Source organism: Cololabis saira, chromosome 13 (assembly GCF_033807715.1).
Source record: "Cololabis saira isolate AMF1-May2022 chromosome 13, fColSai1.1, whole genome shotgun sequence".
NCBI classification, from domain to species: Eukaryota; Metazoa; Chordata; class Actinopteri; order Beloniformes; family Belonidae; genus Cololabis; species Cololabis saira.
This window is the reverse complement of record NC_084599.1, coordinates 1,532,655-1,548,437: the sequence shown is the minus strand read 5'-3', so window position 1 is coordinate 1,548,437 and position 15,783 is coordinate 1,532,655. Positions and strand designations below refer to the sequence as shown.

The following is a 15,783-nucleotide window of genomic DNA, read 5'->3' as shown; positions in this document are numbered from 1 at the left end:
GTTCGCTTGGTAGCAACGCATTTCCGGTTCCGGTTCGTGAAGCAGTCGTGAACTTTCAGCGCTCTTTTCTTTCTGTGTCTGTGATTTTTTTTTTTTTTTTTTTTGTTTTGTTTTTTTGCACAATAGTTGTCCTTATCTCTTTGATTCACTGTGACCGGAAAAGTTGGATAAACCATTCAGGAAATGAACGCACCCCCTTAGCGCTCTCGGGGGTTTAGCACTGCGGGGAAATGGAGTGACGGAGAAGTCCGGAGGGTTCACGACGGCATTGTGGCAACGGCGTGTGCTCTGCGTTGGTGTAACGAAGAACCATAATCCAGGCTTAACACTGCAGCTGCATCTTCTGGATCTGATTCCCTGCGGGCCGCAACTGGGATTGAGGACTAACGTCACCGAGCAGCAGAACTAAACCAGAGGAAACTACTGAAAACATGGACATTAAGGATCTTTGGTAGAACATTTCGTCTCGTCTCGTTTTGGTCAACGAAAATGAAGACACATTTTAGCAGAGTTTTTATTTTGTAATTTACATTTTATTCCTCTACGATATTGCATTATATATTTAATTATCGTATTGTCACATGACCAGCATTTTCGTTGCGTCTCGTCGCGTTTTCCTCAGGTGATAAAGGTTCGTTAAAGACGATATTTAGTTATAATTTTCGTTGACGAAAGCAACTTTAGTCCTGACTGAAGAAACACAGCATCATCATTTGAAGCAGATTATAGTATAGCCATACCGCATGCTATGGCAAGAAAAAAAAAAAAATCTGCTGGAAAGGTGTTTTTTCCTTCTGTACATACAGTCACCTTTAATACAATAAATACAGCACATGGAAACAGGAAGCGAATATTTGATGTTCTTTCCAACAGCGTCTCCTCAAAAAGAGTTACCTTCTATGAGGAAACTGTGGATCAAAGCCACAAGAAATTTGTCAATTTTCTTTACTTATTTAGTGCTATACAGGTTCACAGGCCAGCTGGAGCTTAATCCAGTTCAGTACAGGTGAAGGCAGAGCTACACCCTGGATATGTCACCAGTCCATCGCCAGGCCTTATATAGAGACAGACAACCACACACACTCAAACTTACGCTTATGGGCAATTTAGAATCGCAAATCAATCTAACATACATATTTTTTGACCGTTGGAATAAGAAAAACCTACGCCAGCACAAGGAGATCATGCAAACTCCACAAAGAGTCCTGTCAGGCCTGGGATGGGAGTGGAACCAGGCACCCCCTTGCATTGAGGCAACAGTGCTAACCACCACATCAAATATTTCAGTAAAATTCTTTAACAAATGTCATCGCTGATTCTTGTAATACACACCTACTATGACATAGGTGGTATTCTTTCAGCTTCTTTAAAACGTTGCTGTTTTTCACTGCAAGAAGAGTATTTATTCTCATTCACTCTGAAGTCACTCTTTCTGTTGCTTTCTTACCCTTGAACTTCATGAAGCCAGAACCAAATAGTATCTTTAACGTTTTAACCGATAATAAAAAGATTTATTACAAAATATGAGAGTCCCCGATTATAGGCTTCATTACGTAGTGGGGGCGGGTGGGTGGTGATCCTGTGGCCCTTGGGACTGGGGGCTGACTTGGGGTGCTGGGATACGGGCGTCTGGTGGCCCCTGGGGGCGGGGAGTGGGGGGGTGGGGCTCTGTGCCTGACCCAGAGGGGACTTTGGTGGTCTATGGGGTGGGTGGGGTGGTTGGAGAGGGCCGGGGTTGGGTCCACTTTAAAAAAAAAAAAAAAGAAAAAATATAAGAGTGAATTTTCCGACAAAAGCATTTGCATTTATTATAACAAATAGAGCAATAAAAAGGTGTATCCTTTAGGTACTTTACATTGTCTTTGCTGTGGGTGCCTCAATGAATACCTTCAGTTAAAGCAGCACAATGTAACTTTCAGCTTTTGTTGAGTTTGGACAAAAGCGGTAGTGGTTTACCAGTAGTGTGGAAGGGTTCCTACCATGCTCCTCAAAGTTACATAGTGCCTGTGAAGGCGATACGGACCCCTCAGACCATGACAGAGGTTCATTAAACCTGTTGGAAGTTGATGTACCATCACAATGACTCTGGAAATATTATATTAAGGTGGAAAAGTTACATTGTGCTGCTTTAAATGAGGCTGAGGGGATTTCTTGATAACACAAACAACATTATGCAGTTAATAATTTGATGTATTTGTTTGTATATCACAGATTGAAGTGATGCATGAGGCAAGCCAGGGAGGCACCGCTCATGTTGTTGGGTCAAATGAGACTGAGGAGAGTCTATCCAACAGGCGAAGGTAATCAGTTAGACAGTGATACCAAGACATGTTCTCATGCAGTGCTTTATTACCGTTCTGACATTATTTTCCAGTCCACTGGAGGTTTCACATTTCCAAAGTGGGACAGAAGGATTTTACATACATAATTTACAAGATGACTAGAGCTTCTTAACCTGTTGTGTATGATACATTTCTCCGACCGACAGTTTTAGTTAAATCATGATATAATAATTAAGTACCATTAGCCAGCTGGACTCTATCCCAGTCGTAGTAGAGGCTGGGTATAACCTATATGGCATGCCAGTCTATAACCTTTCATATTTAATTTTCTTAATTATAGGAAGAAACCTTTTTTGCCTAAATACTGTGTAGCTAGAACAGTCTCAATATTCACAAATGCACAGGACAAGATTCGCAAAGCATATCATGAAGGAGGAAAAATCGAGGACCGTCATGTCGCCCGGATCGGCGTCACCGGGGCCCCTCCCTGGAGCCAGGCCTGGGGTTGGGGCTCGTAGGCGAGCGCCTGGTGGCCGGGTCTTTGCCCTTGGGACCCGGCCGGGCTCTGCCTGAAATGGCGACGTGGGCCCGCCTTACCGTAGGCCCACCACCCGCAGGAAGGACGTGATAAGCTGGTGCCGTGTGGACTGAGTAGCAACCGTGGTGGGGCCTCGACGACCCAATCCCTGGACCAAAACCCTCGCAGTGGGGACATGGAATGTCACCTCGCTGGGGGGGGAAGGAGTTGGAGCTTGTGCGTGAGGTTGAGAGGTACCAGCTAGAGATAGTCGGGCTCACCTCCACACATAGCTTGGGCTCTGGAACCAGCTCCTTGAAAGGAGCTGGACCCTCCACTACTCTGGAGTTGCCCAGGGTGAGAGGCGGCGGGCTTGGCTATAGCCCCTCAGCTCAGTCGCCATGTGTTGGAGTTCACCCCGATGAACGGGAGGGTCGCTTTCAACTTTCGGTCGGCCTCAAGGAAATTCTGGCAGACCGTTCAGCGCCTCAGAAGGGGACTGGGGACATCATCGGACAGTGGAAGCAATACTTCGAGGATCTCCTCAACCCGACTGACATGACACTGAGGAAGCAGAGAGTGGGGACTCTGGGGCGTGCTCATCCATCACCCAAGCCGAGGTGGTTCGTAAGCTCCTCGGTGGCAGGGCACCGGGGGTGCATGAGATTTGCTCTGAGTACCTCAAGTCTCTGGATGTCGTAGGGCTGTCTTGGTTGACACGCCTCTGCGACATTGCATGGAGGAAGGGGACAGTACCGCTGGAGTGGCAAACCGGGGGGGTGGTCCCTCTTTTTAAAAAAGGGGGCCGGAGAGTGTGTTCCAACTATAGGGGGATCACACTTCTCAGCCTCCCCGGGAAAGTCTACGCCAGGGTACTGGAGAGTAGAATACGGCCGATAGTTGAACCTCGGATTCAGGAGGAACAATGCGGTTTTCGTCCCGGTCGTGGAACACTGGACCAGATCTACACTCTCCGCACAGTGCTTGAGGGTTCATGGGAATTTGCCCAACCAGTCTACATGTGCTTTGTGGATCTGGAGAAGGCATTTGACTGTGTCCCTCGTGCCATTCTGTGGGGGGTGCTCGGTGAGTATGGAGTCCGGGGCCCTCTATTAAGGGCTGTCCGGTCTCTGTATGATCGGAGCAGGAGTCTGGTTTGCATTGCCGGCAGTAGGTCAGACTTGTTCCCGGGGCATGTTGGACTCCGGCAGGGCTGCCCTTTGTCACCGGTCCTGTTCATAATTTTTATGGACAGGATTTCTAGGCGCAGCCAGGTGCCGCCCCAGCATGTGCTGGGGCGGTTTGAGGCCGAGTGCGACGCGGCAGGGATGAGAATCAGCACCTCCAAGACCGAGGCCATGGTTCTCCACCGAGAAAGGGTGGCGTGCCTTCTCCGGGTGGGTGCAGAAGTCCTGCCTCAGGTGGAGGAGTTCAAGTATCTCGGGGTCTTGTTCACGAGTGAGGGAACGATGGAGCGTGAGATTGACAGACAGATTGGTGCAGCATCCGCAGTTATGTGGTCGATGTACAGGACCGTCGTGGTGAAGAAGGAGCTGAGACGAAAGGTGAAGCTCTCGATTTACCGGTCAATCTACGCACCTACCCTCACCTAGATCATGAACTTTGGGTAGTGACCAAAAGGACAAGATCGCGGATACAAGATGAGTTTCCTCCGCTGCTCCTTCACATTGAGAGGAGTCAGCTGAGGTGGCTTGGGCATCTGTATCTGATGCCTCCTGGATGCCTCCCTAGGGAGGTGTTCCAGGCATGTCCCTCCTCCCTAGGGAGGTGTTCCAGGCATGTCCCACCGGGAGGGAACCCCGGGGAAGACCCAGGACACGCTGGAGAGACTATGTCGGACTCCCCCCGGAAGAGCTGGAGGAAGAGTCAGGGGCGAAGGAAGTCTTGGCATCTCTGTTGAGACTACTGCCCCCGCGACCCGATTCCGGATGAGCGGCGGAAAATGGATGGATGGATGGATGGATGGATGGAGATTCGTATTTCTGATGCACACAAAAAATATAACCTGATTTACAAATGGCTTACAAATTGAGATAAATAACCAAACATGTTGAAATAGATATTTCACTTGACGCTCCGCATCTCCTTGATGGAAGCCAAGTTGATGTTCACATGCATATAGTGCGGTTTGAATGGCTTAATGTGATTGGCTTATGAGTAAATTGTCCCCCACGTGGGGTGCCAGATTCGCAAATCTTCTTGGTTGAAACAAGGAAGATATTTGATTGGTGGATATCATTCCATGTTTAAAAAAAGACATTTGTGCTTGAGGCATGTCAGGGGAGTCTCAAAAATCCACACACAAATGCAGAGAAGGGTGGAGGAGGGGGCAGACCAATACAAAAAAACTACAAGAGCAATGGAGAACAATGATTGCATGAGATACTTCTAAATTAATAACTGAATAAAGGAAAGAGAAGAAGATGAGTGTAGGAGAGGTGAAGGGCATCGCTCTATGGATAATGTTGGTGTCCTCCAGCAGCGTAGGCCTATAGCAGCATATCTAGGAAGAAGCTCTGTTTCAGACCAGCTGCTCTAGTCTTGTCCTGTAGCTGCAGCTATGACTACATACTAAAGTTGATACTAACTATAGGCTTTACTAAACAGAAAAGTTTTAAGTGTAGTTTTAAAGGTGGAGGTGGTGTCAGCCTCCTTAACCCAGATTGGAAGTTGGTTCCATAGTAATGGTGCCTGATAGCAGAACGCCCGCCCTCCAAATCTACATTTGGATACTCTAGGAACTACGAGTAAACCTGCACTCTGAGACGGAGAGCTCTGCCAGGAACATAAGGCACTATCAGGTCTTGCATATATTGCAAAGCTACGCTGTTTTCGGCTTTATACGCAAGTAATAAAAGTCTTACGGCAAGCCAATGGGCTGAGGCTAACCCTGGAGAGATGTGGTCTCTCCTGCTGATTCCTGTCAGTACTCGTGCTGCTGCATTTTGGATCAGCTTGAGCCTATTCAGCAAGTTACTTGGACATCCTGCTACTTGGACATCCTTGTTAATGACAAATCATTATAGAAAAAAAAAAAAAAGGTTTTGCACAGTAGTACTGGAAGCCATCGCAACACCATCTAATCACTTCCTAAAATGCTTTGGACCAAAAATAATAACCTCTGTTTTATCAGAATTTAGAAGCAAAAAATAGTGGACATCCAGTCCTTGATGTCCATGAGACATTCCTGAAGTTTAACTAACGGTTCTGTTTCATCCGGCTTCATAGACAAATAGAGCTGCGTATCATCAGCATAACAATGAAAGTGTATGCTGTGATTCTGGATTAAACTTCCCAATGGGTGCATGTATAAACTGAACAAGATTGGCCCTAGCACTGAACCCTGCGGAACACCAAAACAGACCCTTGACTGTTCTGAAGAAACCTCATGTACATGAACAAACTGGAACCTGTCAGATAGATATGATTTAAACCAACGTAGAGCTGTCCCTTTAATCCCAACAACATGCTCTAACCTGTGCAGTAAGATGCCATGATCTACACTGTCAAAAGCAGCACTGAGATCCAGTAGAACCAGTATGGAAACTAATCCTTTATCTGAGGCCATAAGGTCATTCGTGACTCGAACCAGTGCTGTCTCTGTGCTATCATGCATTCTGAACCCTGACTGAAAAACCTCAAATACTGTAGATAACTTCTATACAAATGGTCACATAACTGGCACATCCACTCCAGCTCCACCTTCTGTCTCCGTCCTGGTAATCACCTCAGCCTTCTGTCCCCGACCTGTTCGCCTGTCTCCATCCTGGTAATCACCTCAGCCTTCTGTCTCCGTCCTGGTAATCACCTCAGCCTTCTGTCCCCGACCTGTTCGCCTGTCTCCATCCTGGTAATCACCTCAGCCTTCTGTCTCAGTCCTGGTAATCACCTCAGCCTTCTGTCTCCGTCCTGGTAATCACCTCAGCCTTCTGTCCCCGACCTGTTCGCCTGTCTCCATCCTGGTAATCACCTCAGCCTTCTTTCTCCGTCCTGGTAATCACCTCAGCCTTCTGTCGCCGACCTGTTCGCCTGTCTCCGTCCTGGTAATCACCTCAGCCTTCTGTCTCCAACCTGTTCGCCTGTCTCCATCCTGGTAATCACCACAGCCTTCTGTCTCTGTCCTGGTAAGCCTCCTGTCTCTGTCCTGGTAATCACCTTAGCCTTCTGTCCCCGACCTGTTCGCCTGTCTGTGTCCTGGTAATCAAGTCAGCCTTCTGTCCCAGACCATGAGTTCTGCCTGAGCGTCTCTAGTTTCTGTTTGCCTGCTCCCTGGGCTGCCTGGCGATTCCTCTGACTGACCGGCGTTTCAGTTCCTGTGTTCCAGCTTCCAGATCTACTCAGTGCTCACACCAGCTGTTTTCTGGTATTCGCTCTCCTGCCACTCTGAACGTTACCACGATCCTGAGGACTGAACTCTGCTGTATTGCCTGCTGTGAGGTTGACTTTTATTAAGACGTCTACTGAACACTCCGCGCCATTGTGGTGCACTCCGGTCCGCCACACACCCTTGTCAATAACTGGCTTGCAACTAGCTTTTCCTGAATTTTAGAGACATATGGAAGATTGGAAGTTGGTCTATAATTAGCTAAAATATCTGGATCAAGAGAGGGTTTTTAAGTAAAGGTTTAATTATTGAAACTTTAAAAACCTGTGGCACATATCCTAAGGTTAAGGATACATTGAGCTGGTTTAGGTCTATTGACGACTGAGGTCAGCTCAGGGAGGTCTACAGGATTGAAACAGTCTAGGGCAGTGGTCACCAACCCTGGTCCTCGAGATCTACTGTCCTGCATGTTTTAGATGCTAACCTGCTTCAGCACACAACAACAGAGACCTTGATAACAAGCTAATGAGGACCGTTAATTAGAATCAGGTGTGCTGGGAAACATCAAAAACATGCAGGACAGTAGATCTTGGGGACCAGGGCTGGTGACCACCGGTCTAGAGTCAAGTCGGAGCCTAAGAAAATGCTAAAGCTGAAGAAACGCCCACAGCCACTCAACAGAGTTGTGGCTCTTTGTCAGCCTGGCTACAGTGATGAACAGACAATGTGGGTTACTTTTGTTATCCTCTATAATGCTGTTCTAACTTTGTTTGAACAACAAATTAGCCCCGCCCTTCTTCTGATTGGTCGATATTTCATAGTTCCTATTTTCTGCCATAACTTTTGAATGGTTTGACATAGAAAGTCGTGGGTGGTGTCATTTCTGATATGCTTAAGGCCATGAGTGCGAGGGCCCGTTCATCGCTGCTTGCAGCTTTAATTTTAATTTTTATTATTCTTCTGACGAAAGGAGGGCCTTTTTGCCCCCTAAACATGCCCCAAAAGTCACCAAATTTTGCACGCAAGCCAGGCCTGGCGCAACATTTTATATTTAAAGGAGCTTGAGGCAGGATTTATGAAAAGAAATGCGTATACATTTTAAGTTTTCTAGTAATAATTTCAGATGAAGCGTTCCAAACCAAAAAGAATGAGCCCTCTACCGTATCTCTCCGTTGCCTTGAACAGGCTGTGTGCTGCAAAATGTGCTGCAATTCGGACTCCGAATTTCCCGCACTGGGCGGCGGATGTGACGTCACATGACGCTGCATGCACGTTCTCCCCGTTCTCCCGTGCCGGCTTCGCTGTTGGCTGCAGTACCCCCAACGGCCGTCGTGGCGAAGGGTGGCGCTAGAGAGTCTCATTTCTTAAAAGGAGCCTAGGGACTGTAGCCAACCTCCCTGGACATGGCCAGAAGAGAAAAACTGATTGTTTGAAAAGATGGATAATGCATATGGAATGGGATGAGCCCAGAACAGTTTCCAAACAGATTCAAGGTGAACTCAAAGTACATCAATATCAGGTTGCACCATCGATCACTGTTCAAGTCAAAGTGGTAGACCGAGGAGGAACGACTGTTGAAAGCAAAGCATAAAACTTCTCCAATTTCTGGAGCAAGATGGTGCTGGTGTGCATGTCAGATCATATTTTAAGCTGTTGGGGGTCAGTTTTTAAGATACATAGTCTTTTCATTGTTTTACGGATTACAACCAAGTATATCTATCTATTAGTAGAGGTTAGTGGGCAGCACGGTGGCTTAGGCTGCGTCCCAATACTCCCCCTCGCCCTCGTTTTCTTCACTAACCCTAACTTTTGCGCGTTCCCGTGAAGGTAGTGGTGTCCCAATTCCTCTTTTCACCTAGGGGGAGGGGGCATAATGAGGGCTAGGGGCTGAGAATAGCCCCTTCAAATCGAGGGATTTCAGATGCTGACTTGGCGAGCGAGGGGGTATGAAAATTTCCCAGAATGCTTTTGCCGTAGGCTCTGCGTCGATTTGACTCGCCGACCGAAGGCAAACAGGCAGACTTGTCTCAGAGAAATAGAAATAATCCTGTGACTCGTCAGATTTGTTTTGGATGTTTCTGATATAATAGTCTTCAGAAACCACAAAGTAATCCAGCTGTTATCTGGGTAATTTACACATTTTCAGATAAAGTTGCGGAAGATCACGCCAGAATAAAGGGATTTATGGTTCCGCGTTACACCAACACAGAGCCTACGTAACCTACGCCGTAAGGTCTGCGTCGATGTATGCGGCGACGCGCGCCGTACGCCGCACCCTACGCCGTAGGCTCTGCGTCGATTTAACGTGGACCCAAACTCATCTATTAAACCAACATCTTCCTAAATGATTTATTTCAGCCAGCGTAATTCTCAACAGAGCTGCGTCCCAGGAGAGAGTTTCTCTCCCGGGGCGACGCAGCAGCTTGCCCCGGGGGATACGTCTCTTCTCGGGCTGTGAGCTGAGGCTGCTCCCCGGGGGCGGCGGCTCTTCTCATCTCCGAAAACATCGGGTCAAATTTCTTAACAGGCGTTATTTGGATAAACTGAGCCCAGGTTGTGGATCTTAAGGTTACCTTTATACCTGAAAAAATATTAAAACTTAATAAATTGCCATATTAACGGCGCTACAGCTGAAATTAAAACAGCTTTTGGCTCTCTGCTTCCTGATCAGGGTAGGGATGGAAACGAGGGGGAGTAGGAGAATGGGACAGGCACCTGGGCCAAGTGCCCTAGATCTCAAGTGCCCTAAAATCTCCCCCTTCTTTTTTAGGGGTTAGGGAAGAAAAGAAGGGCGAGTGAAGAAAAGTAGGGGGAGTATTGAGATTGGGCCTTAGTGGTCACTGTTGCCTCACAGCAAGAAGGTCCCCGGTTCGGCAGGGGCCTTTCTGTGTGGAGTTTGCATGTTCTCCCCGTGCTTGCGTGGGTTCTCTCCGGGTACTCCGGCTTCCTCCCACAGTCCAAAAACATGCATATTAGGTTAATTGGTGATTCTAAATTGCCCGTAGGTGTGAGTGTGGTTGTTGTGAGCATGGTTTGTGTGTTTATATGTGGCCCTGTGATGGACTGGTGACCTGTCCAGGGTGTAACCCCTGCCTCTCACCTGAAATGAGCTGGGATAGACTCCAGCAGACCCCCGTGACCCCCCAAGGGATAAAGCGGGTATAGATAATGGATGGATGGATAGTAGAGGTTCACCTTCTTGTATTACATGTTTCCCTGCTTCAGCACACCTGATTCTAATTAGTTGTCAATCAACAGTATGCTCTGCACAAGTCTGTTAATGACAGTCATTTTTACCTGGGGGGTGTTGGAGCAGGGAAATTGCAGAGCACTTTCTGGAGCCAGGGACACTGGACCGTGAGAACTGGAACTGAAGACCCCAGGCCTAGGTGAACTGAAAAATTGAATTTAAACATAGCCTATTGTGATATGCTTAGAAATAACTTTCCCTTCACTGATTTGTAAGTGGACCTGGTCCGGCAGCAGCAATCAGGCCCAAACAACATGTTCCCCTCACTAAGCTTCACCCATGGAGGATGTTTTAGTGATGGGAAATGCTACGCTTTTGGTGTCAACTGGTAGACAACTCCAATTTAGTTTCATCAGTAAAAGTGTGGATTGTGACGGTATTCTGTGTTAATCTTCAGGGGGACAGCAATACCTTTTGGAGAGAAGTGGTTTTGTGCTGGGGACATGTATGGACCTGTTTAATGACGTGTGTAAGGCAGACTCTTACAGAGACATTTGCCATTACTAATGATGTCTTAAGGCCTGTAGATGTTATTCTTGGGATATGTTGTATCTCTTTTGAGCCTTATGTACATGATGTGCTCTTGATCACCTAGTGTTATTAGTTTAAGCACATTGTCCTTTCCTATGATGTAACACACCAACACCGGGTCATATTTTATGGCAAATTAAAAGAAAACCAGGTAAATTCAAAGGGTTAACATACATTTTCTTGCCATCGGTCGTTTTTGTAATGTAACTTTGGTCAGCTGTTGCTGTTTTTAAAGTGCTTTATAAACTTGAACTTGTAATAACATCTGTTTGTTACTCTTGTTTGTTACTGCAGACACATCATGACTGAGCTCATCAAAACAGAGAAGATATATGTGGAAGAACTAGAAAGCATCATGGAGGTACACAGTGACGATTCTGTCATAAAAGGTCCAGTTTAATTTCTGAAATGCTGCCTGTACCCCAAAATTTGCTCAGTTGCTCAGTAAATTTGCAGGGTTTCCGCAACATGTAAGTGATTATGGCGCGTCTCCACATCAAAATAAAAGCCGCCCCGCCTTCAGAATTAGGATTTTTTTTTTTTTTTTTTTTTTTTTTTTTTTTTCACATGTAAATTATATTGTTTGAATTGATCCATATAAAAATAGTTTATATTTGCGCACATTTACGGACTATAAATATGATAATTTGTACCTATTCCCTACTAACTTAAGTCGTCCCAATGGTTCAACTGGATGATCTCAGGATGGAGCCGTCATAGATGTGCCCTAGAGTGATCTACCGAGATAGATATATATATATATATATATATATATATATATATATATATATATATATATATATATATATATATATATATATATATATATATATATATATATACTTAGTCTAGTATATTGGTCTTGCTCTAAGGCAGCATATTGCTTCATAGTGATAGCTGGTTAGGTTTACTTACACGTGGCATCATTGTTTTTTCTTAAACCAAACATTAGCCTACCATTGTATGTCTGTAAATACCACAAATTGTACATACAATGGAAACATGAACGTTTTCTGATCCAAACTGTTTTTAAAGGTATACATCACATTACAGGATTGACATCTGGAGGCCTTATTAACCACTGGCCAATCAGAATAATCAGATGATTGTACTGTATATCCAGCAACATGGAAACTTGCTGCTCCTGACTGTAGGAGGTTTTATCAAAAATAGACTGACTATAAGGTCCTTACATTCAGAGCTACAAAAGAATCTTAGTTTTCATACTTCCGCCATTGTTTCTGAGCCTATTTGTGATATGATGATGATGAAATGCTATGTCTGATTTGAACAATAACCTTCTTATTTTACACACACAACAACAATCAGTTCATCAAAAAGCCAGAGTTTGCACTCTGGCTTTTTGATGATCTAAGTGTGTCTCTTTAAACAAACAAACAAACAAACACACACTGCTTTCTTGACTTCAAATGGAAACATTTTCACAGAGATGGGCACATAATGAATTCCCTGTTTCTCAGATTGTCTTGGACTGAAGTAATGAACAAATTTTTGCTGTGTTGACTAGTTGTTGTGTCTACTTTTATTTCTTGCCTCCATTGTTTAATGTTGTCACCCCGCTCCGCAGGGATACTTTTCTCAACTGAGTAATTCCGAGCTCAGCCACCTTATCCCATCATCACTGGAGAACAAAAGGGATGTGCTGTTTGGCAACCTTCCAGAAATATACGAATTTCACAACAAGTAGGTGTAATCCATCACCTATGGTAGTGACTGGGGCATGAAATAATTGAAGTGTTGATCATACATTTCTTGCAGAACATTTCTTATGGAGCTGGAGGACTGTGCCGAGAAACCAGAGTTCGTGGGAACCTGTTTTCTGAAAAGGGTGAGTAGTGTAGAAATGGTGTCTTGTGTGCTTTATTTATTTGTCCAACAAGAGCAGATATTGTTTAGAATTCTTGCAAAAGACTTCCGGCTCCACCCCATCTTGAGATGGCAGCATAATCCACCTTCTCCTCCGACAAAATTTATAAACACCCTGCTTATTAGACGAAAAGAACATATAAAGTGCCACAAACAGTTAGATAGCGGGGAAAGATGGAAACGAGAGACAAAAGCAAGAATAAAAACAATGCGACCGACTCAAACGAGAACGACAACGATCCACGAGGCGCAGATGCTGAAGCTAACGGAAAAGACAACGAGCAGGTGGAGTTGAATGAAAAAACTGAAGTGAACATGGAGAAGATTTTGCAGGAGATTCGAGACTTCCGACAGGAAAACAGCCGGCAGCTGGGAGATATTAAAGAAGAGATTAATAAAACCAACCGAAGAATAGGCGAGGCGGAGGAGCGCATTGATGAGGCGGAGGGCAGGCTGCTGAATATGGAGCATACACTGAGAAACGTGCTGAAAGTTCAAGCTCAGCACGCGGAGAAACTCGTCGACCAGGAGGGAAGAGCGCGGAGAGAGAATATTAGGCTCTACAACGTACCAGAGGGCGAGGAAGGAAGCTCAATGGTGACTTATGTGGAAAATCTCCTCAGAGAAAACTGAACATTCCCCGGTCCGCGGAGCTGCATATTGAAAGAGCGCACAGGGCGCTTGGCCCGAAGCCTCCGGCCACCGGCAAACCCAGATCCATAGTGATTAAATTCCTCCGGTACAAAACGAAGGAAGAAGTTCTGCGCAAAGCCTGGGAAATGAAAGTGATTCATCTGAATGATCAGAGACTCTTTTTCGATCACGACTACCCGGCCGCAATACTGAACAAGCGAAAGGAATATAACGAAGTGAAACGTGTACTGAAGGAGAAAAAGATCCGCTTTCAAACTCCGTATCCAGCCAGACTCCGGGTCTTTTATGAAGACGGCACCCGAATCTACAACAAGATCAGCGACGCGATGAAGGATATGAAGGAGAGGGGCTTCCCAGTCACCGTTATACCGCCGCCAGAAGATCCGCTCCACCACCTGGACCTCCATGCCTGGCGCGCGTCAGGGGAGGGGCGACCAGCGAGGGTTTTCCCCAGGAGAGCCGACGCATTGGAAAGGCTTCAGGTATTCAGTAGGGATTCCCCCTCCTAAAAATGGACAAAACTGTCCCGGATAAAAGCCTACACATGAGGTAACACTGATTAACGAAGAGCAAACTGTAACTACTCATTACATAATGTAAAATATGACATGATGAAGGAAATTGAACAGTTTGAGGCAAAATAAGCAAATACTTTTCTCGGATGGGAAGATATTGCTCTCTTCACGTATTCCATATAAAAAGAAAGAGTTGAAAATTCAGTCGGAGGATGAAAATAGAAAGAATTTGTGATGGACACATTTATTTTATGGACCATACTGCTTTGGAGGGCCCTACTCTCACGTCGGTGTAGAGAGGTTTTCCCTTCCAGATTAGAGATTTTCTCTAGTCAGTTAAAGGGTCAATCCGTGGAAACCTTTCCCTTTTTTTGTTGATTTTGTTAAGTGTTATTTTTCCCAGTATTCACTGTTTTTGTTTTCTTGTTCTGCCAGAGAGACTGTTTGCAGCAGAGGTTTTGGAGTTATTTGAGACAACTCATATGAGAGATGGCACGTGAAAATATTAAGATAGTTTCCTTCAATGTTAACGGTATCCTTAACCCCATTAAACGCAGTAAAATACTTGCCAAAATGAAAAAAGAGAAGGCACATATTGTTTACCTACAGGAGACACATTTGGATAGTAAGGAACATGAAAAACTTTGTAAAATGGGATTTACAAAAATCTTTTTTTCATCCTATAAATCTAATCACAAACGAAGGGTAGCCATTTTGATTTCAAACAAGATTTCATTTGAACATAAATATGAGCAAAAAGATAAGGAGGGAAGGTTTATTCTAGTGAGGGGTGCAATAGATGGGAATGAGATCACTCTCTTAAATATTTACGCCCCTCCTAGTAGTGACTTCTCTTTTTTTCAAAAGATATTTGACATAATAATAAGTGGAACTGTGGGTATCTTAATATGTGGAGGGGATTTGAATGTTCACTTGCAACCAAAATTGGATGTGTCGAACCATACTCACACTCATAAAGCAGTAGCTAAAAAGTTCAATAAATTATTGAAAGATATCGGTTTAATAGACATATGGAGAGACATGTACCCCAAAAGTAGGCAATATACACATTACTCTGCCCCTCATTCTGTGTATACCAGAATTGATTATTTCATCACTTTCGGTAAAGATAGATCAAGGATTAAGGATGCAGACATAGGATCGATGGACCTGAGTGACCACGCCCCAATATATATCACCTTAAACTTGGAGAACAGCCCTAGAAATACAACATGGTGTTTCAATTCGAGCCTTCTCAATGACCCGTCATTTAAAAAGCGAATGAGCACAGAAATTCAAATGTATATAGAGGATAATGTTACCGAGGACGTCTCACCTCCTATGATATGGGATGCAGCAAAAGCTGTTCTGAGAGGCAAAATTATAGCTGTGGCCTCACTGAAGAAGAAAAAACGGCAGAAGAAACTACTAGATCTACAAAACCAATTAAAATTGCTGGAAAATAAACATGCACAGGGCCAAAACACCAACATACTACAGCAGGTAAAGAAAATTAGAAATGAAATAGACATGATTTATACACAAGAAATTGAAACAAAAATGTTATTTACTAAACAAAAGTACTATGAGAACGGCTCTAAGTTCACAAAACTATTAGCAAGAAAATTGAGAAAGAAAGAGGCGGACAGCACTATATACAAAATACGAGACCCTCAGAAAAATTATATAGAGAACAAACGGGACAAAATACAAACAATCTTTGAACTATTTTACAAACGATTATACTCTAGAATGTCTGAGGATAATGACGACCAAATTGACTCCTTTCTGGAGACATTAGA

General features: G+C 44.8%; 1 protein-coding gene across 6 annotated transcripts in view; it reads left to right on the top strand.

The window, feature by feature from the left end:
• mcf2l2 (MCF.2 cell line derived transforming sequence-like 2) overlaps positions 1-15,783 on the top strand; it is a 145,824-nt gene that overhangs the window by 79,141 nt on the left and 50,900 nt on the right. For all 6 annotated transcript variants that reach the window (XM_061737347.1, XM_061737346.1, XM_061737343.1 and 3 more), the window contains 4 exons: positions 2,212-2,300; positions 11,220-11,286; positions 12,514-12,629; positions 12,705-12,774. In XM_061737347.1, coding sequence (XP_061593331.1) covers positions 2,212-2,300; positions 11,220-11,286; positions 12,514-12,629; positions 12,705-12,774 — 342 coding nt within the window. The remainder of the gene's footprint in view (positions 1-2,211; positions 2,301-11,219; positions 11,287-12,513; positions 12,630-12,704; positions 12,775-15,783) is intronic.